The sequence below is a fragment of the Medicago sativa genome, chromosome 7, assembly GCF_051527215.1.
Source record: "Medicago sativa cultivar Bolivia chromosome 7, Bolivia_mono, whole genome shotgun sequence".
Classification (NCBI taxonomy): Eukaryota; Viridiplantae; Streptophyta; class Magnoliopsida; order Fabales; family Fabaceae; genus Medicago; species Medicago sativa.
Window position 1 is genome coordinate 95,662,682 of NC_140755.1, and position 24,833 is coordinate 95,687,514.

At 33.9% G+C, this 24,833-nt stretch overlaps 3 protein-coding genes across 3 annotated transcripts; 2 read left to right on the forward strand and 1 right to left on the reverse strand.

The window, feature by feature from the left end:
- Positions 1-4,260: 4,260 nt before the first annotated feature.
- Positions 4,261-6,909, forward strand: LOC146910688 (fructose-bisphosphate aldolase 6, cytosolic-like). The gene is made up of 3 exons (XM_085726411.1): positions 4,261-4,415; positions 5,051-5,278; positions 5,910-6,909. Exons 1-3 carry the CDS (start codon positions 4,388-4,390, stop codon positions 6,728-6,730), a joined length of 1,077 nt encoding a protein of 358 aa, XP_085582537.1. The 5' UTR covers positions 4,261-4,387; the 3' UTR covers positions 6,731-6,909.
- Positions 6,910-9,853: 2,944 nt separating this feature from the next.
- LOC146910689 (fructose-bisphosphate aldolase 6, cytosolic) lies at positions 9,854-13,002 on the forward strand. Its single transcript, XM_085726410.1, has 3 exons — positions 9,854-9,964; positions 11,146-11,373; positions 11,849-13,002. Exons 1-3 carry the CDS (start codon positions 9,937-9,939, stop codon positions 12,667-12,669), a joined length of 1,077 nt encoding a protein of 358 aa, XP_085582536.1. The 5' UTR covers positions 9,854-9,936; the 3' UTR covers positions 12,670-13,002.
- A 6,027-nt stretch (positions 13,003-19,029) lies between these two features.
- On the reverse strand, positions 19,030-21,966 carry LOC146910690 (uncharacterized). The gene is made up of 2 exons (XM_085726412.1): positions 21,171-21,966; positions 19,030-20,474 (listed from the first exon to the last, which is right to left on the reverse strand). The coding sequence occupies exons 1-2, from the start codon at positions 21,695-21,697 to the stop codon at positions 19,502-19,504; spliced, it is 1,500 nt and encodes a 499-aa protein (XP_085582538.1). The 5' UTR covers positions 21,698-21,966; the 3' UTR covers positions 19,030-19,501.
- Positions 21,967-24,833: the final 2,867 nt, after the last annotated feature.

Consider the following 24,833-nt stretch of genomic DNA (forward strand, 5'->3'; position numbering starts at 1 on the left):
TCTTCTTGTAATGCAGTTTTAAATCCTCCTTGTAATAAAGCTACTCATCATGTACCTAATCATGCCCTTTGGCATTTTAGACTTGGTCATTTGTCTCATCAGAGACTTCATGTAATGTCAAATTTGTATCCTGCTATTACTCTTAATAATAATAAAGATGCTTGTGATCTTTGTCACTTTGCCAAGCACAAACATTTGCCTTTTACTTCTAGTTCTTCTTATGCTGATGCTAATTTTGAACTTCTCCATTTAGACATTTGGGGTCCTCTCTCAATTACTTCAGTTCATGGTCATAGATATTTTCTTACTATCTTAGATGATCACAGCAGATTTCTCTGGGTCATACTTCTAAAAACCAAAGCTGAAGTGTCATCCCATGTTAAGAATTTCATTACCATGATTCAAAATCATTTTCACACTACACCTAAGTTCCTAAGAACTGATAATGGCCCTGAATTCATGTTACCTTCCTTTTATGCTTCACATGGTATAGTTCACCAAATGTCTTGTGTTGAAACTCCCCAACAAAATGGGAGAGTTGAAAGAAAGCACCAACACATACTGAATGTTGGTAGAGCTTTGCTTTATCAGTCAAAACTTCCTCCTTCATATTGGTCTTATGCCATTCTTCATGCTGTCTTTCTCATAAATAGAGTACCTACACCTTTACTTCAAAACCAATCTCCCTATTTTCTTCTTTACAATAAACTTCCTGACATTGCCCTTTTCAAAGTTTTTGGTTGCTTGTGTTATGCTTCAACCTTGCATTCTCACAGAACCAAACTCCAACCTAGAGCCAGGAAGTCTCTTTTCTTGGGATACAAGTCTGGATATAAGGGTTTTGTTCTCTATGATCTTCAATCAAGAGAGCTTTTTGTGTCTAGACATGTCAGTTTTCATGAAAATTATTTACCCTATCCTCATTCTTCATCATCTACTTCTCCTGATTGGGAGTATTTCTCTCATTCTCCACCTTCAGATATTATTGAACATACTCCTTCAACTACTCAACCTCCTATCATTGATGATATTGTCTCTCCTCTTGTCCCTTCCATCCCTTCCTCACAACCTCCCATTGTTACAGATATTGCACCACCTGTCATTCATAGACATTCCACCAGAAACACCACTACACCTTCTTACCTTAATGATTACATCTGCAATAATGTTCATGCATCTACATATCCTCTTTCTCATTATCTTTCACATCATAAACTCTCTACTAATCATTCTTCCTTTGTTATGTCTTTGCATTCTCATCCTGAGCCTACCACATATGCTGAAGCAAGTAAATATGATTGTTGGAAGCATGCTATGCAAGTTGAACTTCAGGCTCTTGAGAAAACTGGCACTTGGAAGCTTGTGGATTTACCACCCAATGTCAAACCAATTGGATGCAGATGGATTTACAAAGTTAAATACCATGCTGATGGCACTATTGAGAGATATAAGGCAAGATTGGTTGCCAAAGGATATAATCAAGTTGAAGGCTTAGATTATTTTGATACATATTCTCCAGTTGCCAAGCTCACCACTGTCAGACTTGTGATTGCTTTGTCTTCTATTCATAGTTGGCATGTGCATCAACTTGATGTTAACAATGCTTTTCTTCATGGAGAGCTTCAGGAAGATGTTTACATGCAGATTCCTCCTGGTATTAAAACTGACAAGCAAAATCAAGTGTGCAAGTTACAAAAGTCATTGTATGGTCTGAAACAGGCCAGCAGAAAGTGGTATGAAAGATTAACCTCTACACTTTTAGCTCAAGACTACTCCCAAGCAGCTTCTGATCATTCCTTGTTTGTCAAGAAATCTTCATCATCATTCACCATCCTTCTGGTTTATGTTGATGATATTATTCTTGCAGGAAACTCTCTTAGTGAATTTGATCATATCAAGTCAGTTTTGGATTCTTTATTCAAAATCAAAGACTTAGGGAAGCTGAAATATTTTTTAGGGATTGAGGTTGCTCATTCAAAACTGGGTATTTCATTATGTCAAAGGAAGTATTGTTTGGATTTGCTCAATGATTCAGGCACTGTCAGTTCCAAACCAGTTTCTACTCCTTCTGACCCCTCCATCAAACTTTATCATGATTCAAGTCCTCCTTTTGATGATATTGCTGCATATAGGAGACTTGTAGGGAGGCTTCTTTACCTTAATACCACAAGGCCTGACATTACCTTCATCACCCAGCAACTGAGTCAATTCCTATCTAAACCTACACAAACTCATCATCATGCAGCCTTAAGAGTATTGAAATATCTTAAAGGTTGTCCAGGCAAGGGTTTGTTCTTTCCCAGAAAATCTTCTCTCACTTTGCAAGGGTTTACTGATGCAGACTGGGCTGGTTGCCTTGATACAAGAAGGTCCATTTCTGGTCAATGCTTCTTCTTGGGCAGCTCCATGATTTCATGGAGAACTAAGAAACAAATCACAGTGTCCAGATCTTCCTCAGAGGCTGAATATAGGGCTTTAGCTTCAGCAACTTGTGAGCTGCAGTGGATCCTATATCTTCTCAGAGATTTACACATTTCATGCTCCAAGTTACCTGTCCTCTATTGTGACAATCAGAGTGCTATTCACATTGCTTCCAATCCTGTATTTCATGAACGCACCAAACACTTGGAGATTGATTGTCACTTGATAAGAGAAAAGTTACAAGCTGGGATCCTTAAACTGCTTCCTATTTCTTCTCAAGACCAAGTTGCAGATTTCTTTACCAAGGCATTGCTTCCCAAGACTTTTAATGTTCTTCTATCCAAGTTGGGTCTGATCAACATTTATCAGCCTCCAACTTGTGGGGGGATATTACATAGTGATATATCTGATGATAATATCACTTAGAGAGCTGTTACTTGCTGCGCAAGTAACTGTGCCCTAGGGTTTTACTTACATAAAGCTAGTGCATGGTAGGTTAGAATGTGCCCAGATTTTACTATATAAACATGTTGTAAGCTCTCATTTCATCAATAAGAATCATTTCTATTCATTTCATTGTGTTTCCTAATAAGGTCTTTACGAAACACTTAAAGTAAACCTGAAGTACTATCATCGCTTAGGAAATGATTCATTCTGTGAAAATGAAATCAGGTAGAACAATGTGGATGCCTATTAAAATTGAACTAAAGAAAACTTATGAATGTTTGAATTAGTGCTTTATTAAAGGGACTCTTGAAGAGATTGACTTTCCCTCTGATTTCATTTATCTTATCTGGAATTGTATTTCTTCATCTAAAATGTGCGTGCTGCTCTGGAATAATGAAGCGCTTGAAGATTTCCATCCAACTAGAGGTATCCGTTAATATGATCCAATTTCTCCTCTTCTTTTCATTTTGTGCCTCGAGCGATTATCTCACATGATTGTTAAGTTGTTCATGATTGTAGTTGTAAACTAGAGAGGGCCTCCTTTATCTCATCTGGCGGCATTTACTATGGTATTATTCTCTTTGATAAAGATAACACAACACAAGTGGATGTTACCTGTTCTTGTTTGGATATGTTATGCTTATGCAAGAGTTCGGAACAGAATATTAGTCTTGACAATACTAGAATTTTCTTCTCAAAGAATGTTAACTGAAATGTTCGTTCTTAAATCAGCAAGTCCTTTGGCTTTAGGAGGACCGACCGTTTAGGGAAGTATATTGGAGTGCCTTTCTGACATCACTGTGTTACTCGTGACACTTTTCAAATGATTTTGAAGAAGATGGATAATCGTCTTAGCTTCTGGAAGAGTCACAATTTATCATTGGGAAATGATATTTCTAGCGAGAAACATAATCGTGAAAGCATCATGAAGGAATAAATAAGCAGCTAAAACAGTTGCAACAACAACATTAGCAGTTTTAGCAACATATTTTAGCATACAAAAATGAAGGGAACTACTAATCCTGTGATAATCAGTGATATAAGAATCAGGTAAAGCATCAATTGACCAGGTGCTGTTGAAGAACTAGTCCACTTCAACAGATGATTTTATACCGATGTCTCTGTACTAGTGTCATTTATAAAATTGTTACAAAAGTTATGGCTAAGTGTCTGAAAATAATTCTACCAGAGATAATTGATAAATCTCAAAGAGCTTTTGTTACAAAAATACTTTGAAATTAAGCATTTTATTTATTAACGAAAATACAGTAAATAAAATATTGTAGTAAAAAAAAAAAAAAATGCTGAATTGCACTTACCCCTTGTCCACGCCAACATAAATACAAATCAAGCCAAGATAAAAAAGAGATAATACATACATGGTAACGCACCTACCCCTTGTACACGCCACCATATATCACTCTTATAAATACCCTTAAACCCTTCATTCTTCTCATCGAATAACAATAACACAAACCCTCTCGACTTTTCTTCTCTATACTCACTCACACTACCCACAATGTCTTTCTTCAAGAGCAAATACCAAGGTATTCTCTCATTTACTCTTGCTTTTCATTGTTAATAATGTCCGATGCTATTATTGTCTCTTAATCTTGTCAGACTTTCTCGAATTGTCATGGATTTTTGCCTCTATCTTTCTCGTTTTCGTCGATTTTGGTTGAACAATTATGCTGTATCAAAATTTGATCCCTTTTAATGCGAATGGTTATTTTATTATAACCCTTTTATTATGCTTCAGACTTTGTGATCTTAAGATTTTGATACTTTTTTATTAATTGTGTGCCCTAAAATAAATTGCTTAATCTATGCTTGATCTACCGGAATGCTTGTGCTCTTGTTTTCATGATATTGAGCCTACGAAGACACGGACACGGACACACCGAAACACATAATAATTTGAGAAAATGATATAATCTGAGGAGTGTCCGTGCTTCATAGTTGAGCTGATACCATACCTGTAGGTTGGGATTATGCCTGCAAATATGACAAAATAAGAACACTTATTTGTATTATGTAAGATTTTAATCTTGTGTTGGTTTTGTGATGCCTATCATGACTTTTGATCTGGATTGAAATAAAATTATTAGAGATTAACAAACTGCTATTACGGCAGGATTGAAAAGATATGTAATCTACTAGTTAATGTGCTGATGTATTGCAGATGAACTCATTGCCAATGCTGCTTACATTGGCAGCCCAGGGAAGGGTATCCTTGCCGCTGATGAATCAACTGGTACAATTGGGAAGCGTTTGGCCAGCATTAATGTTGAGAATGTCGAAACAAACAGGCGTGCTCTCCGTGAACTCCTATTCACCACCCCTGGTGCTTTTGACTGCCTCAGTGGTGTGATTTTATATGAGGAAACTCTATACCAAAAGACAGCTGCAGGTACTTATGCTCCTTATTTATGATGTTTTTGCAGTACATGTTAAGTATTTCCTTACTAGGAATCAATGAGCAAAATCTTACTTAAACTTTTCTTATGTATTGACATATGTTCTTAGATATAACTATTCCCTTGTTTTTCAGTTTATGTCTAATGTTCTTGGATTGACTTCTTTGAGCTTATCTAGTCACGTAAGTATTTGTGAGACTGTTAAGAGAGTTTATGATATAAGCTTATGACATATCCATAGTCTCTCTATGATAGCTTTTAAAATCAACATATAACTTATATAAAACAAATTTACTTTATTTTAAGTTGCCATTAGTTGCTGAACTTATTTCCAGAAGTTCTAATAACTAATGAAAACAACTTATAACATATATGAAAATAGTTTGGATACCTTTTCAAAACAGCGTATAACTTATATAAAAACAAATTTACTTTATTTTCAGTCGCCATTGGTTGCCGAGCTTATTTCCAGAAGCTCTAAAGGATAAAAAATGAAAACAACTTATAACTTATATGAAAACAATTTGACTTTAATTTATATTTTGTTATAACTTTAATCATGCCATATTTTTTCAGTCTTCATCGGCTCCTAAACTTTATTTTTTTAAATGTAATTAATTGCAGGAAAACCTTTCGTAGAGTTGTTGAAGGAAGGAGGAGTTCTTCCTGGCATTAAGGTTGACAAGGGCACTGTAGAGCTTGCTGGAACCAATGGGGAAACCACCACCCAAGGTTTGGATGGGCTTGGTCAGCGTTGCCAGAAGTACTATGAAGCTGGTGCCCGATTTGCTAAGTGGCGTGCTGTCCTCAAGATTGGTCCCAACGAGCCATCTGAGCTGTCTATCCACGAGAACGCCTATGGTCTAGCTCGCTATGCTGTCATATGCCAAGAGAATGGCCTAGTTCCTATAGTGGAGCCCGAAATCCTAGTGGACGGATCTCATGACATCAACAAGTGTGCTGAGGTGACTGAACGTGTTCTGGCTGCGTGCTACAAAGCTCTAAGTGATCATCATGTTCTACTCGAAGGAACTCTTTTGAAGCCCAACATGGTAACCCCCGGTTCAGATTCTCAAAAGGTTGCCCCTGAAGTTATAGCCGAATATACCGTTAAGGCCTTGCAGCGAACCGTTCCGGCTGCAGTTCCTGCTGTTGTGTTCTTGTCTGGTGGACAGAGTGAGGAGGAGGCAACACTCAACCTCAATGCCATGAACAAATTGAAGGGAAAGAAGCCGTGGGCACTTTCTTTCTCTTTTGGAAGAGCACTTCAGCAGAGTACTCTCAAGGCATGGGCTGGGAAAGATGAAAACATTAAGAAGGCTCAGGAAGCATTCATTTCTAGGTGCAGGGCTAACTCACAAGCAACTTTGGGAACTTATAAAGGTGATTCTACCCTTGGTGATGGTGCCTCTGAGTCTCTCCATGTTAAGGATTACAAATACTAAAAATTGTGATGTTCATTTAGAGAGGCTTTTGCACTATTGCCATAGACATCATCAGTCCTTTTCCACATTTTTTTTGGCTTTTGTTTTTCTCTCTGATTGAATTTTGTGCTCTTTATTATTGTTAAGTGACATTTCTTGTTTCAATGCAAATTGGATCCGAAAACATTTTGTCAGCTGCATATGCATAGAGCTATTCTTAGTTAAAGCTAATAAATTTAGAAAAAAATTAACGTGTTATTATTAAATTAGAGAATTTGATGGCAGAGATACTTGAAACTTCCAAGTCCAGTTACTGCGAAGAGAGATTTGGGAAAATGGCTATAAAATCTGATATGTTATGACCATTTCGCTACCACTGCTAGCGCATGCAATTCTGTAGCGGAAAAAGATTTTTAGGGTTTATTTTTTAAAAGATGACACGCTACTGAAGCATCATAATGTGAGCTGCACATGACCGCTTTTAGAAGAATTTAGAAAAGAAAGAGTTAATGTGAGTAACTCTTGTTTATTCATGACCTGATACTGAGTGAATTCCTTTGAATAATCTAGTTGTTTTACAGATATCAGCATATATGGTTAGTTTTAGTACCTACACACCTTATCACCGATTTGGTATCTTACAATTTCATGAACCTGATCTTAAGATTATAGTTTTTCTTTCCATCCAATAATTAGACTTTTAAGTAGTAATTTGATAAAACTAATCAAGTGACTAGATTCATAATCATATCTGCTTTCTCTTCTTTGTAAAAGGTGACCAGCTCTAGCAGTCTAGGTTGCAACTGCTGCTTGATGAGTGGGTTGAACCCCCACTGCCCCTTCCTACAATAGGTGTTGAATACAGCGAGAGCCCAAAGAAATACTGCATATGGTCTGATTGTCAGAAATGGACATCCCCTCTTCCCCCTATCATATCATATCTTCTCTTTCTTTCTATTATGTTTGATACTACTTTTTTTTGGGTATGGTGCTCGTTGAAGGTAACTTGTTGAAAGTAACAAATAAAGGGCTGATTTCGTGAATTCTTGCTTATGAGCAGATGTGCAAGGATTTCTTCCTATAGAATTTTTATTCAATGTCATGGCCGCCACATCAATTAAAATATTCACGTGACATGTCCAATCAGCTTTCCGGTTGCCCTATCATCCATCAATTTACGCCTCAGATACATCCCACATTTCTACCCTCCAAATTACAAAACAAGGCGAGAGGAGAAACCAAAAGAGAAATAATGTAGGTTGGAATTGGATGGATGAGGTGTTCGTGAATATTTTTTTTTTCTTTCAAAACTAAATAGGGATTAATCTCAAACAATTTGATGCATTTCATTAACTAAAATAGACCAAATACACGATGGTACATCATCGTAAATATGTGAGTTGACATTACATGGGGACGGGGGTACCCGTGCTAATTCATGAGCGACTTTATTAGTCTACCTTCTATTAAACTCCACATGAGAGTTTTGGAAACTATTCTAGAACAACTATTTACAAGCAGAAATAATACAACCAAATTCTCTATTATCATCTACACATGTACTAAAGGAATCTACAACCTTCTTAGAGTCCAAAACAAAATCAAAATTATCAAATTGAAGGTCTGATGTCCATTCCAAAGGCGTATGCAAACCAACTACTTCCCCTATTTCAACATCACATAGAGGAGAAAACCATGCATTTTTTGCAAGAACAAAATCCCTTCAATCATTGTGAATACACATCCTAATTCCTACTATGTTCACTGAAGAAGAAAACGAGGCATCTATGTTTCATTTATAACACCCGATTGCTAGCTTTTCCCATCAAATTGTATCATGATGGCTTGACCCTAATTGGTGTATGTATGAAGGCACAACACAACCTCCCCGAATCATTTGAGCCGATCTCCAGTCACCAAGAAGACGTGTTGCCCTTTCAACCACTTGAATACTTGTTTTATGCTTTTGTTGCCAAAGTTTCAAATTTCTTCTTTTCCATATGCTCCATAAGACTGTGGCAAAGAGTTCACTTTAACTCGGATTGAGCTGATGCAATAAGGTAAAGATCATCACATCCATATTGTAGTTTTGGTGAAGAACTCGATCAAATTTGTCCCATAAATTCACATCGTGCCAAACTTGCATATCATTAGGACATTCCAAGAGAATATGAATGCTATTTCAAAGTTCCTTCCACACAAAACACATGGCAATGTACTCCTCTACTGCTTAGGTGCGAGTGTGTTGAGAAACAACCACGACACACACTCCAAACAAGATTTTTGATCTTAAGGGAAACTTTAAGTTTTCAAATTAAATTTCAACGACTCGGTATATGCAAATGAGAATTATCAACAATTTCTATTACACATAATATGCAGACACTACACACCGAATAATTACCATTCTTTTCAGTCTTCCATATCAATTTGTCTTCATTAACCAGAGGTTGTAGAGGTGTATTCAAAATCAGTTGGGTTGTATTTTGATCAAAGAGATTATAAATCAAAAGAGCATTTCCTACCTTGGTAGAATGATCAATAATATCCTTCACATTCACATGTGACAACAGTGCATAAATATAATTATCAGTTGTGAGAAACAACCCATCTTTTAGCCACGGTGCACGGGAACAACGGGCTGCACTTGTTCCTATACTCCATCTCGCCCCTTGTTTCACCACCATCTTTGCATTAAATATGCTTCGCCACACGTAGATCGGATTGTTCCCAAGCCTTGACCCTATAAAATCATTAGGTAAATGACGAGCTTTAAATAAACGAGCCACAAGACATGACTAGTAAGATTTTTTTTTTTTTTTAACTTTCAACCCTGTTTACCCGGCATAACCACATTGAAAGAAATAAGATCTTTAAAGCCCAGGCCATCGTGGTTCTTGTGAACGGACAATTTTTCTCAGGACAAACAATGCATATCTTCTCTCATAGAACCTTCGTGACCCTACCAGAATACAAACGATTTGATTTTGTACGGTACATAAAAATGAATCTCACGCCACTTAACCCCTTTGTTGTCCACGCGGACCACGCCAGATTACCTATATGGTAACGCACTTACCCCTTGTCCACGCCACCTTATATCACGCTCATAGATATATAAACCCTTTATTCTTGTCATCGATCATCAATAACACACACAAAACCCTCTCTACTTTTCATTTTCTTCTCTCAATCTCGCTCTCTATACATACAATACACTACTCACCATGTCTGCCTTCAAGAGCAAATACCAAGGTATTCTCTCGTTCACTCTTGTTTCATTCATTATTATTTATGTCATCGATTTTTCCTATCTACTTTCTCGTTTTCGCTTTGTCGGGGTCGATTATGGTTGAAGAATTATGCTTCTTCTTTAGGCTACTAGTTTTTCCATCTGGGTAAACTGATCATGTTATCAAAATTTTATTTTTTCTAATGTCGATGGTTATTTTGTTAGCCCTTTTACTATGCTTCATACTTGTGATCTTAAAGATAGCAAAATTTGATATTTTCTATTGTGGATGTCTATTTTGTTAATCCTTTTCTACTGTTTAAGAGTTTTTATGTAATGGAATACGTTTAATTCTGTTCGCACTTGTGATCTAGATCTACCTCAATGCTGGTGATTTTGTCCTTTCCTGACATTAAGTTGGTTGGTCCATACTTTTAATTTGGGATTATTAATGCAATTTTTTTTAAATAAAAATAAACAATTTTGTTTATTTTAAATAAGATTTAGATCTTGATGCACTCTTAAGATATGGGTTGTTGAGTTTTTATGTTATACAAACTTGGTTAAAATTATAAAAAAGATTGTTACACGTTAAAGTAATTCAACTCAATAATTTTGCACAAACATTGGTATTTATGTAGTCAACAGTGCACTATATGCGATACAGCCGAGCAGCCGGTGACTACCATTTGAACTCTAGCTAAGCGTTTTACTGTTGTGGCCATAATAACAGCAGCTAAATGCTTCAGAAAAAATAAAACCATGTTTGTTTACTTTAAGCCTTAGATGCTTAAACTTGTTTGTTTCTATGTTTTGCTTTAGGTATGACATCGCACACTGTGCTATCATGCTATAGAACTTTCTAGATTGGTTGGCCGTTACATGCTAGTGCCACTATTCAGAATTGATAACTATAATTAGTTTACATCTATGTAATTCAATTCAATATCTCTGGATTAGTAAAAGTTAGTTCAGTTCATATGTCTTCCCCTCCTGCACAGAACAACTTTTAATTAGTTCTATTGTTGAAACAAGTTGTCATTTTTTCCCCCGATTTAGAAGGTAAATGCTGTCAGTTGTTTGTTTTCCTTCCCCTATGTTTATTCATCTAAAACTGAAATAAGTTTATTATAGAGGTAAACTGCTATTACGGCAGGATTGAAAAGATATGTAATCTACTAGTTAATGTGATGATGTATTGCAGATGAACTCATTGCAAATGCTGCTTACATTGGCAGCCCAGGGAAGGGTATCCTTGCTGCTGATGAATCAACTGGTACAATTGGGAAGCGTTTGGCCAGCATTAATGTTGAGAATGTCGAAACAAACAGGCGTGCTCTCCGTGAACTCCTTTTCACCACCCCTGGTGCTTTTGAGTGTCTCAGTGGTGTGATTTTGTTCGAGGAAACCCTTTACCAGAAGACAGCTGCAGGTACTTATGCTCCTTATTTAGGATATCTGTAAGATACATTTTGCAGTACATGTTAAGTATCTCCTTATGAGGAATCAATGAGCATAATTATACTTACACTGTTCTTATGTATTTATATATTTTCTTAATTATGACAATTACCTCGTTTTACAATTTATGTTTAAGAGCCTCTTTGATTTGATATATTTGAACTTATCCACTGGTGTAAGAATATTGAGACTATTTGTGAGAGTTTATGGTATGAGTTTGTGATATATCCATATGAGCTCTCCAAAATAGCTTACGAAAACACCTAATAGTTTAAATGAACAGTTTTACTTTGTTTAATCTTTAATAATAGAAATAACTTATATTCAAGCATTTATATGAATACTTATGCTATAAGTGTTAAATTAAGTTGTATATCCAAACAAGGCCTAAATCATGCCATAATTTTGGGTCCTCATTAGTTCCTAATCTTTGTTTTTTATCGCAGGAAAACCTTTCGTAGAGTTGTTGAAGGAAGGAGGAGTTCTTCCTGGCATTAAGGTTGACAAAGGCACTGTAGAGCTAGCTGGAACCAATGGGGAAACCACCACCCAAGGTTTGGACGGCCTCGGTCAGCGTTGCCAAAAGTACTATGAAGCTGGTGCCCGATTCGCGAAGTGGCGTGCTGTCCTCAAGATTGGTCCCAACGAGCCATCTGAGCTGGCTATCCACGAGAACGCTTATGGTCTAGCTCGCTACGCTGTCATATGCCAAGAAAATGGCTTAGTTCCTATAGTCGAGCCCGAAATCCTCGTGGATGGATCTCATGACATCAACAAGTGTGCCGAGGTGACTGAACGTGTTCTGGCAGCATGCTACAAAGCTTTAAACGATCATCATGTTCTGCTCGAAGGCACCCTTTTGAAGCCTAACATGGTCACCCCTGGTTCAGATTCTCCAAAGGTTTCCCCCGAAGTTATAGCCGAGTATACCATTAAAGCTTTGCAGCGAACCGTTCCTGCTGCAGTTCCTGCCGTTGTGTTCTTATCTGGTGGACAGAGTGAGGAGGAGGCAACACTCAACCTCAATGCCATGAACAAGTTGAAGGGAAAGAAGCCATGGGCACTTTCTTTCTCTTTTGGAAGAGCACTTCAGCAGAGTACTCTCAAGGCATGGGCTGGGAAAGATGAAAACATTAAGAAGGCTCAGGATGCATTCATCTCTAGGTGCAGGGCTAACTCACATGCAACTTTGGGAACCTATAAAGGTGATGCTACCCTGGGTGAAGGTGCCTCTGAGTCTCTCCATGTCAAGGATTACAAATACTAAGGTACTTAAGGTAGTGAGCTTTTTTGGGAGAGATTTTTGTGCTATTGGCATCAACATTATAAGAGCTTTATTATGGATTGAAAAATAATCACTCCAAGCTATATTGGCTTGGTATCATCCCTTTTTGGTTCTTTTTTTCTTTTGCTTCTGTTTTTCTCTCTGAGTTTATCCCTTTATTATTATCAGGCGACACTTCTTAGTATTGATACCACAAATCGTAGTATTTTTTTCCTTTGGCTGAGTTAGTTGTTTTTTACATTGGAGCATATATGGTTACGTTTTAGTACCTCATACACTCCTTTTCACTAATTTGACATCTTTCAATTTCATGAATCTGATCTTAGGATTAAAACTTAGTATTTCTTTCCATCCAATAATTGGACTTTTAAGGGTGTAATTGATAAAACTAATCAAGTGACTAGATTCATAATTGCACTTGGTTTCCTCTTCTTTGTAAGAGTTAGTAGGAAAGACCAACTCTAGCAGTTTCAATTGCAACTGCTGCTTGTTGAGTGGGCTTGCCAACAAGTGGTAATGGCTTAGCAGCTTGAGCAGTAGGATTTTTCGATTTGTTTAGAAGACATATTTAACTAAGATGCTGCATCATGAAAAGTATCTTTCAGATTAATCAAGTCAAGAGCCTAAAATCAATATTATTGGAGATCAAGTCTATTTTAAATAGTTGTGTTTATTAACACTTTAAAATCAAGAGTTAAGGGGCTTTCATTTTTCCCCTTCTTATTAAATCTGCGTTTAGTGAAATCGAATTGAATTCCATGTATAAAATATTGAAATGGAAAAGGTTAGGCTTGGATTATGAGGTAGTAGTACTGTAGTGTCTATTAGGATAGGGTAGTTATTTTTGGCCTATCCCACTAACAGAGAACTTCATCCAGACATCAATGAAATATTTAAGTACTGTTATTATGAATCCTTTTCTTGAGCTTTCGTACTCATATAATGTCTGATATATATATATATATATATATATATATATATATATATATATATATATATATATATATATATATATATATATAGGGGTTTGCTACAATAGACCCACTCATTTTGATGAAGGTCTATTTTAGCATGATGCACCTTTTCTTTTAGACAAAAAAACCATTTCTTATTTTTTTGTAATAGACAAAACCGAAGGACAAAAGTGTAATTGGTGCTTAAATGATTTTATTTTATTTTAAAATTTATTACTTTTTCAGCTTTTTTGGGTCCCACATCGTTCTCTTGTTGCCATTGTTCTCCTCTCTCAGTTTACATTTTCTTGGTTGCTGTGTTCTTCTTCAATCTTCCAAATCCTTAAAAATTAAAATCATATGCAATAATCGTGCTCAAAACCAACAATCGTGTTCGAAATCGTTTTGGTTCAATTGTCTTTGGCATTTAAACAATTCTATAGCATGATACAAAACAAGCTGCATCATGCGATAACCATGAAAGAAAGTTAGAACATCATGTTGGAATAAGAATCGTTGAAGACAATAAATTGAATATCAATTTGGTTGGAAGAAAAGAAAAACAAAACAAATCAATTTGTTTTGGAATATCAATTTGTTTCATTTGGTAAAAAAAGAAATTAGCAAATTGGAAGATGAATCAATTTTTTAGACACACAGTGTTCATTTCAATTGATGAAATTGGAGGTTTAGCCATGCTTTTTTCAGCACACAGTGTGTTGATTTGAAGAAATTGGAAGAAGAACGCAAATTTTAAAACATGAAAGAAGCTGCAGGTGAAAGAGAAAATCGGCGGAAGGGAGAGAAGAGAATGCAAATGGGAATAATGACAGCAGAATTACGACTTTAGCCTTGAGTTTTAGTTTTCCAAAAAGCAAAAATTGGACTTTTTGGTCCAAATGAAAAGGTGCATCATGCTAAAATGCTCCTTCATAAAAAGGAGTGGGTCTATTGTAGCAAAACCCATATATATATATATATATATATATATATATATATATATATATATATATATATTTTATTTTTTATTTCTTTTTACGAAATCTCATGTCAGAACCTGTTTGCATTATTGTTGAATTATGGATGAGATTAGATATGTAATAATTGTTGCCTTCCACCCACATCCCAAAATAATACTCCATCCATTTCATTTTAATTGTAGATTTAAGGTTGTGTGTGGTTTTTAAGAAAATGATTAGTTAGGTTAAGTGGAATTCAATAAACAATAATATATTAGTGGGAAAAAAATAATAAATTTTCATTAATATTCTAAAATAACAATTATTTTAAAAGAAAGAAAAAAATGCTATAAAAACAATTAAAATGTGACCGAAGAAGTAATTATAAGCAAGCTTTTGAAGCCAGAATTTTTCATCTGTATTCTAAGGAACACAAGACCTCTATTGATGCAATTTTGGTGGCGATCAAGGGTGTAAATATAGTTGAGATGCATTGGTTCATTGTCCTTCAAAAAAAAAAATGCATTGGTTCATTGCGTTTGCACACTCTTTTTCTTTTAAAAAGAAAATCTTGAATTTCTAAAGTTTAAAAACTCATTAACTCATCTTTTGTAAAAAAAAAAAAAATCCTAAACTATAAGGAAACACTTTTTATAATTTGCTAAACATGCTAGAAAAAAAAAATCAAAAAGGACAAACATGTTTTTTTTTTTTGGTTACAATGCGATTTTTTGTGTGATGAAAGAAAAATAGAATTTGAAATTTTCGTAGGATTAAAAACATGTTTAACACACATGCTTCTTTGGAGTTATGGCATGGTCTCTTTAGAACGACAAGAACATGCTCGTATTTTTTTCATCAATCAAATGTGGTAGAGAAGCTTTAACAATCATGTTCATGACATCGTAGTTGAATTGCAACAAGATTCAACATTGTACATCAGAGTCATAAACGAATTCATGGAGGCTCAATTTGTAGTGAGTTGATTCGTAATCAAAATGATAAAATTGTGTTTAATTTTATGCGTAAAATCACATCTTCAAATACTCTTGCAAGTAAAGTGTGTCCAATTCTTTTCGACCTTAAGCTTGTTTAAATACTTATTGCACATCGATCTCATTTTACTTCTTTCAATTTAGTTGTGATAGGGTTTTCTTATCCTTAATTAGACACCATTATATGTAGTGTGATTTAGATAGTTAATGCAATTTTTTTATTAACAAAACACACACACAATTTTGAGGTAACCAAGCTGCAACTAGAACTGTGCAGGTAGTCACGTCACAGAAAAAGCATAGTAGTATTATGTATGCATAATGCACTATGCACACCCTCTCCTCCCCCCACCCACAAACAAAGAGTGATCGATTTTGGCACCCTTTGACTCTTTAATTACTTGAGTGTCTATAAGGTTGAAGACAAATTAGCAAATAAAGAAGGAGGAAAAAGGTGAGGAAAAACTGCCAAAATGTCTCCCTTTAGTAGGAAAGTTCTTTACTTCCCAGGTACGGATACTGGCAGTCCATGACCTTAAGCTAGTAGCGTAAGGTAAGGTGTAAAGTATGATGCAATGCATGTGTATATATCTGCACAGACTCAGCGTGTAGTAGCGGTTCTAGTGCCTGTGCCGTTACGTACTATTACTACTAACACACCACCCCACCCTTAAAATGCAAAAACAACTGCACTAAAGCCTCTCTCTGCCATGCTACTGTCCTTCTTAATTTGTCCCGTTGCTTGCAGAAAATTATTACTAGTAATTTGTTTGCCAAACTTTAGGGTATTTCACTTTCATCACTTTATAAATAATGTACTATTGCAGATATCATAGGGTAGTTATTCATCATTTATGTGTCAATTATGCACTTGCTAATATCCCAATAATTACAGGTGCTTTTAAAATGGAGGAAAGAAAATTGTATTTTCAAAGAATAGTTTTGAGACTTTCTCATATATGATCTAATTCAGTTATTTACTCCATTATTTTCCACAGAAATATACAATAATTCATTAGTATTTGACTAGCTAGTAGATTATAAATTATAAATGGTGACTAGCTAAACAATATTGCAAGGAACGGTCTTGCCAGAGAATTCGTGTACTGCAATTTTATCTGCTGGATCGCATTTAATGTTCCTACTATACAAAACACAACAAACAGTGTTGTCATTTTATAGTGACCTACCAAGCTGGACTGTGCAAGATATTCTAATAGAAGTTGGAATATATATTTCGATATCTTAACTTCAACCAAATTTTAGCTCTTGGCCTTGAAAATAGAAAACTTCATTTACAACAGGCCACCGCCTGGGCGTACAGTAACAAGGCCAGATAGAGGGTTACTTACGATCTATGAAGCCCGGATACTCCAAAACGGAGACGTACCCGTACCGGATACGTATCGGATACCGATACTCCACGGATACTCGCGGATACGCACCCACGAAGTATCCGAATTAATTATTTAAATTTTTAAAAAATATTTTAACGGATACTTATCCGATACTCCGCAGATACACAAGGATACTTATAAGATACTTCACAGATACGTATCCTAGAAAAAGATGAAGAGAAAAAAAGTGAGACAATGTTGTAAACATTCGGTGGAGATATATATGATTCAATTTTAGATATGCATCACTAGAATTGTTTCTCGATGAACCGCTTAAAATTATACTTCTTGTGAATGAAGGTAACGAGAGAGAGATGATTCAGTTAATCAAAATTTGTGTTGAGTTCTTTTAATCAATGTTTATTTTCTTCAATTATTTTACATACATATAAGTTTTAGTATAAAAAATTTGTTGACGTATCCTAGCCGTATCGTATCCTAAATTTTGAAAAATTTGCGTATTCCCGTACCCGTATCGTATCGTACCCGTACCAGTATCCGTATCTGGGCTTCATTTACGATAAAGGAAAGTTGTGGACACTAATTTTAACCCTCTCTACACTTATTATTTTTTTTTTTTTATTGAATGAAACTTATGTGAATCCTACGTTTTAAAAATGAATTTTATATAAAGTAGAGAAATCAAATGTATTGTATTAAATAATACAGTGGGTATCAGAGTGAGTGTTAAAAAAATGTGTTTATGACTTTTCTTTATGATTTACGTTATGCCTTGTTCTGGGCTAGGCAAAAACTCATAACTTTTTTGTTGAGAAATACTTTCTTTATTATGTGCATATTTTATTGGTTGGGTTTTACGCATAGGTAAATCTTATTTGAAGTTGGTAAGACGCACTATTATTATTATTTTTTAAAATTAAATAAAAACTTCAATTCTTTCAATTGTAGGATTTAAAGCCTTCTATTATAGACTCGATTCTTTTGAAACCGGCTCGATTATCAACTCGGTAAAGGTATTGAGTCACTATGTCATTGGTTAAATCACTGTCACTGATCGAACCACATGACTGAATCTGATTGAATCAAATGACTCGGTCATATAACTCGTCCTCAATAAAAAGTTATATTTATATTGAATGGGACTAAACCAAATGATTTGATAATTAAGAATTAGCAATTATAAAATGCCAGAAATCATTTAATTTGCAAATAAGTAGAAACACCTCACATCTATAGTAATATAACATGTATTATTGTTATTATTATGTAAATAAAATAAAATATAATATGTAGTAATAACATCTTCTAAACATAACAATAATATATGTTCTTTCGAAAATAATACGTAAATATAATACACTTACATATATACATATATTATGTATAGTATATTTAAGATTTTTTTTTGTTGAGGGATATAGTATATTTAAGATTGATACACAACAAATATTATAATGCAGTGGTAACGTTTCCTCACGTCCAATGTCATGTACATTTAAATTAATCTACTAAAATTCAATCTTAATTCGTCTTTTTGCTAAAACTACATTTCATATTGTATCCAAAAAAAAAAAAAAACTACATTTCATATTAGTTTTTATAACTTGTGATATGATATGATCTCGAAATTTCACCTCTAAGAAAGAAATAATTTGTCTTTTGTTAAAACTGCATTCCATATACTCTTTGCTTCTACTCAAACATAAACATAAGTTATACGTTTTTAAGACTTGTCTCAAAGTCTTCAACCTTCCGTTCAATTCTCTTTATTTAATTGATAATGTCTTATATTTTCATACAAATGTATACATCTAGAGAAATGAATAATGGAGAGTTCATTACTATGCTTATATTTCAAAAAATGGTCACATGAGTTTTTTTTTTTTTTTTATAATTTGGCTTTTATACAATTAAAATATTTGTAAAAGAATCATCCATTTTGTTTTAAAAAAATTATCTATTTAGTTTGAGAAATGGAGATGATTTCCACAAAAAAATCTAAGAAACCATAAAACTATTGATCAATAATTAAATAGTAAAGCAATTTATCTCTTAATTACGGCGAACACACAAACAATGATTCAATGAAGGCCCACACTATTTAAACATCCTAAAATTACATAAAAGAATGAAAGCCATACATGAATTACATATCATTTGAAGATGCAATGAATATATCAAAGTACTACAATTCCAGATCCATTTGCAAAGCATAAATGATAATTAGGTACGTGAGACACTCACCTGAATTAGTGTCATACCCCAACAACACTTGATGGAATATATCTGCCCATCATTAAACTAACTTTTTGTGTCTTCAATTTTTCTGTTGAGGTTTGACCATATTTATATTTTTTTGACAAAATGGTTTGACCATATTTTTTTCTCTCCGAGATTGATAAAAATATTGATCATGTACCTTAATTACCTAATAAGTAATAATATCATCATGTCTCTATATATAAAAACCCTCATTTCTTCAGTTAGCTCTTGCTTACATTATATTATGAGATCACCTTAGAAGAAAAAAAAAGTTGTGAAACTTCAACTCACTGGTTTTGGTTTGCTTTGTTAACCTTCAAGTTGTAATTCTCCCACATATTTCCTCCCTCAGTACTCATCAAGAATGGGAAACAACTTTCAGCTGCAACAACATTATTAGAATTTGAACCATCATTTGTTTGTACTCTCCCAAGTTCTTCCCTTTGATCATTAACATCACAATAGGAACCAGCTCCATCTCCATTGTTAACATTATATAAACAAGACCGATCAACATTGTTGTTATCATCAAAGTAAAAACAACTTCTTGTGTTTTCCTTTCTCTTCTTATTATTTCCATCATGAGAAGAAGATTGAGTCTTTATTATCTCATCATTATTACCTGTTAATTTTTGCAAAGCTTCCATTAAAGCAGCATCCCTAGCTTCAATCCAAGCTCTTTCTTTAGCCCAAAATTTATGCTCTTTTTCCAACCTTTCTTTCTCTTGTTTCCTCCACTCTTCTTCTCTTAACACCCTCTCTTTTTCCTTTTGTTCCAATGTCTTTGTGAGTTTCTCCAACCATTCTTCTTGCTTCTCCACCAATTTCTTCAGCTGTGAATCAATGAAGTCTTTTATCTTTACCTTCCAGAAGCTTCTTCCACTACTCCTCTTTTTTCTCTTATCCATGGAGAACTCATTCTCTTTGATCCCCTCATGAGTACTATGATCATCATCTGACGATGATGTGTCGAATTCAGTGGAGTTTGTGAGGCTGAGACTATCACAGTGTTTGTTAATGTGGGAATGAAACATTTCCTGATTGTTGTTGGTACAAAAATTGTTTTGTGGGAGTGAAGATGAAGAAGGATTATTGCTTTCTCCATATAAGGCTTCAAGTTGTCGAAAGAATCTGTAGTGCTTCCCATCTTGTCTTCCTGCTTTTCCTTCCTTGGTCTTTTTGTAGTATTTGTATAGATTCTCAAACTTCTCCCTGCATTTTTTCCCACTCCTTTGATAGCCATGTTCTTCACACATTATCCTTAACATCAATACAAGCAATGCTAAATCAGTATGAAAGAAAAACAACAAAAGCTTAATTGGGGGATAATTAATATTGAACCCTAGTTGGAGCTATGAATATTGGCACTACCAAAGTAACACATGCTACGTACGATGAGAATTATTTTTGTTAAAAAAAATGCTACTACCATGTATTGTCGTGTAATATGTTTTATGAAATGTCATTTAAATTGTCAATAGGAATGAGTTTTTGAAGGAAGAGTCTGTGATTGATTGGTGTCATTCCATGTTAGACAGATAGAATTAGAAATGCAAAAGAATCCCTTGTACCCCCTCAATGAATTTGCTCACAAAAAAAGATGAAAAAGAATCCGAAAGTTGAGTGTATTTTAAATAAAGAGATAATAAAAGGGAAACACTTTGCACTTAAAAGAGGGTACACAATTTCAAAAGGGAAAAAAGGTAGTACTAATCTTGGAATATGAACTATAGTCTTAAATTGAGAGACTACACAAGTGTATAGTCATTTCCAGTAAAAGAACCTTAACAAAAATTCCACAAAAAGTAGGGACAAAATTAAAAAAAAACCAAGTGCAAGCATAAATAATTAAGATTGAATTTTAGTAGATTAATTTAGCCACTCATTTTTGTTAACACAAACATACCAAATAATTTGAAGGAAAAGGAGTGAAAAAGAAAATGTTACAACACCTACCTAGAAAGTTGATCCCAAAGAGGACCTTTTTGAGTAGCTTCTTTGAATTGAGGATCAAGACGAGATCTAATCTCAAGAAGTGTAAGAGTCTCTTGTCTAGGCCATCTTCCAGTTGAAGCATCAACGCCAATGAAACCAGTAGTTTCAGCTTCTAAATTACCACTAAATGAAGGAGTTGAAGCACTAGTGGTGGTGTTGGTAGGAGTGGCAGTAGCAACAGTAACAGCAGCAACAGCAGGTGAATCTGTTGAAACAAAATCATGAAGACAACGAGGCATTATATCTGCTACTTGTCTACCAAACATCATCATCTCATAGTGTTGTTGATGTGGGTTGCCGGCGGGGAATAGCTCCGCCGTAGGGAAATTGTTGGTAGTTGATCTTGGAACAATATTAATGAGTTGTCTGAGATCAGTGATACTATTACTATCATAGTGTTGATTATGGTCTTCCATTTCCATGAGATAATTGAATATGATACTATTGAAATTTGAGATAGGAATAGAAGAGTGAAAGAGATATTGCATATATTATAAGATAAGAAAAAGGAATAAGAAGATAGATAGATATTGATGAAGAAATAATAATGAAAATGAAAATGAAAATGAAGATTGAAGATGTTAAGCGGCAGAGTCGGATCCTGTCGTCAATGAAAAGACTCAAATATTAAGACCAACAAGGGTAATGGTCCCCATGTCTGTGTGTGTACAATTGTGTATGCGTGTGTTGTGGTGTATCGATATCATGTACGTACCAACGATTTTATTATGCATACAGTGTGAAGAGATGATGAGTTAAGTATTGACATTAGAAACCAACTATTTGTCTGTGTGTATACCACTGTTTACTGGTATTATTCTTTTATTTTGTATTTTATTATGTTAGCTATTCGGTTTCAGAGGAATTTTTTTGTTAATACGGAGTTCAACCTGAAGATAAATAAAGTTTGATCAAGTAATATTTTTTTGGTAGAATGAGATAAAGCTAGGAAAAAATCAAGAAAAAAACTAATCTTGTATGAACCTAGTCCTCTAGGCATTGAGTAGAGCTAAACTTAACAAGGAAATATGCACATTCGATACAGTCTCGCAACATAAGAATCAATAGGACATTCCATTCAAGCTTCAACAAATCTTGAATGCATGGAATTTCAATAGGGAAAAGATGAGATGGATGAAATGAGTTAAAAATTAGCTGTAGGACAACCAAGAAATTTGAGTAGCAAATAATTAAAATAAAAAACTTCTTGTTCGAAAAAGCCAACATAACTCGTGTCACTTAAGTATCTTCCATCAACATTTACCATCGTGCAATCAACGAGAAAAGGATGTCAACCTCCACAACACTACAAGCACTTTTAGTAGTACCATGAAAACACACCGCAAACAAACAACCTATTTTCTGGGTTTTCAGACACAACTACAAAATTTTGAATATCTTCATTTCCAACGCACTTATTACTAGTATTAGTTAATGTATTATTGGTATATATCATAAAAATGTAAACGTTCATTTTAGTTTTGGCTTAAATATGATTTTCGCCCCTGTAATATAAGGGTGTTTTGATTTTCGTCCCTGTCAAAAAAAAAGTTTGAATTACGTCCCTGTAAAAAAAATTTTGTTTGAAAATGGTACCTGACCCCACTGTTCAGCTGACTTGGGATGGTATTCGCCACGTGGCATTTGCTGACTGTGCAACTTTTGCCACGTGGCGATCCACGTAATTAAAAAATAAAAATAAAATTGTGAAAATTATTTATTTAAATTTAAAAAATCTTAAAATAAATTTAAAAATCATAAAAATAATCCGAAAAAAATCTGAAAATTATAAAAAATTCCCGAAAAATCTGAAAATAAATTTATAAATCATAAAAAATTTCGAAAAATAGATTTTTTAATTTGAAAATTATATATAAATTTTTTTCGAAAAACAATGGCAATTATATTTTCTGAAAATAAATTATAATTTAATAAAAAAATCTAATTTCTTATTCTTTTATGAAAATTATTTTTTTCAAAAATTTCAGAATATATAATATTCAAAAAAATTAATTTTATATTGAAATTTATACAAAAAAATAAATTCAGAAAATTATTTTAATATTTTAAAATTTATTTTCAGAATTTTTAAATTTATTTTCAGATTTTTCGGAATTTTTTATATTTTTCAGATTTTTTTCATAAATTTTTTATGATTTTTAAATTTATTTTCAGATTTTTCGGAAATTTTTTATAATTTTCAGATTTTTTTCGGAATTTTTTTATGATTTTTAAATTTATTTTCATATTTTTTAATTTTAAAAACAATTTTCATAATTTTTAAAATATTTTTTTAAATTTAATATTATGTGGCACTCCACGTCAGCACCACGTGGCAAAAGTTGCACAGTCAGCAACTGCCACCTGGCCAAAACCATGCCAAGTCAGCTGAACAGTGGGGCCAGGGACCATTTTCAAACAAAATTTTTTTTACAGGGACGTAATTAAAACTTTTTTTTTGACAAGGATGTAAATCAAAACACGCCTATATTACAGGGACGAAAATCATATTTAAACCTTTAGTTTTTGAACGTGTGAGGTAGTGTCATTATAATTTGGTTTTTGAAGAGATTGAAATTAAATTGCATACAAGATCTTTGACTTCAATGTCTTTAGTTAATTAATCATTTTGATTCTCAACCATTTTTGTCCTCAATTTTTTTTAATCAATTAATCTATAAAATTATAAATAAAAGATACATTTTTTTAACAATAAACAAATCATATTTATCTTATTCAAAAAAGAGATAAGTACAAATGATACTAAAACCCATAAAAAATGAAGTACAAATAGTTCTCTACCTTTCAATCAACCCTTGTACCATCAAAATTACATATAAATACAATGAGGGATACTATATCAAGCAAAAGACATTTTCACGAGAATTCCACGAAGGTGTATTTTAGCTGCATACATGTGTAGCTAATTAACACTTCTAAGGATGACTACGTGAAAAAAACTTTCGCTACACATATCTTTCCTCAAATACAATTTATACGATTAAAATGTCATTCATATATAAAAAATATAAGGAGATCATAACTTTTTTCTAAGAATCAATTTCAATTTAAGTGCTTAATCACATCAACCGAAGAGACACCTAAATTGTATTTACAACTTTGATACATTAAAAAAATATAATGACATTGACTCGTACATTGAATAACTTGTTTATTCTAAACCCTTCATAAAAAAAATAAAATTGTTTATTAGAATAGATCGTTCTTTCAATTTTTCATAAACAAAAAATGCTGCTTCCTTGTGTGTCGTAGTTCAGTACAGCTTAGGAAGGTGGGGTTGGACTGTTTTGAAGGAGGAAAGAACCAGCTGCATAAATTAAGTGCCTATATGCCCTAACATGCATAACTAATATTAATTATTATTAATAAATTTATAATATGATACTTTTTTTTGTTGGCTAATTCATCATCGACACGTGGCAAATAGCAAAATGAAAGAATGGAAGACAGCCGGTTCACTTGCTGACGCGTGTATAGTGGATTTGATGCTAACTTTTTGACTTTTTATCATGATGATTCCATATATAAAACATGAACATTGTTTATTTTTGTTTTACGTAAGAAAATTCTTAGAGCTTGATTTCTAGTTTCCATGCCTATTTT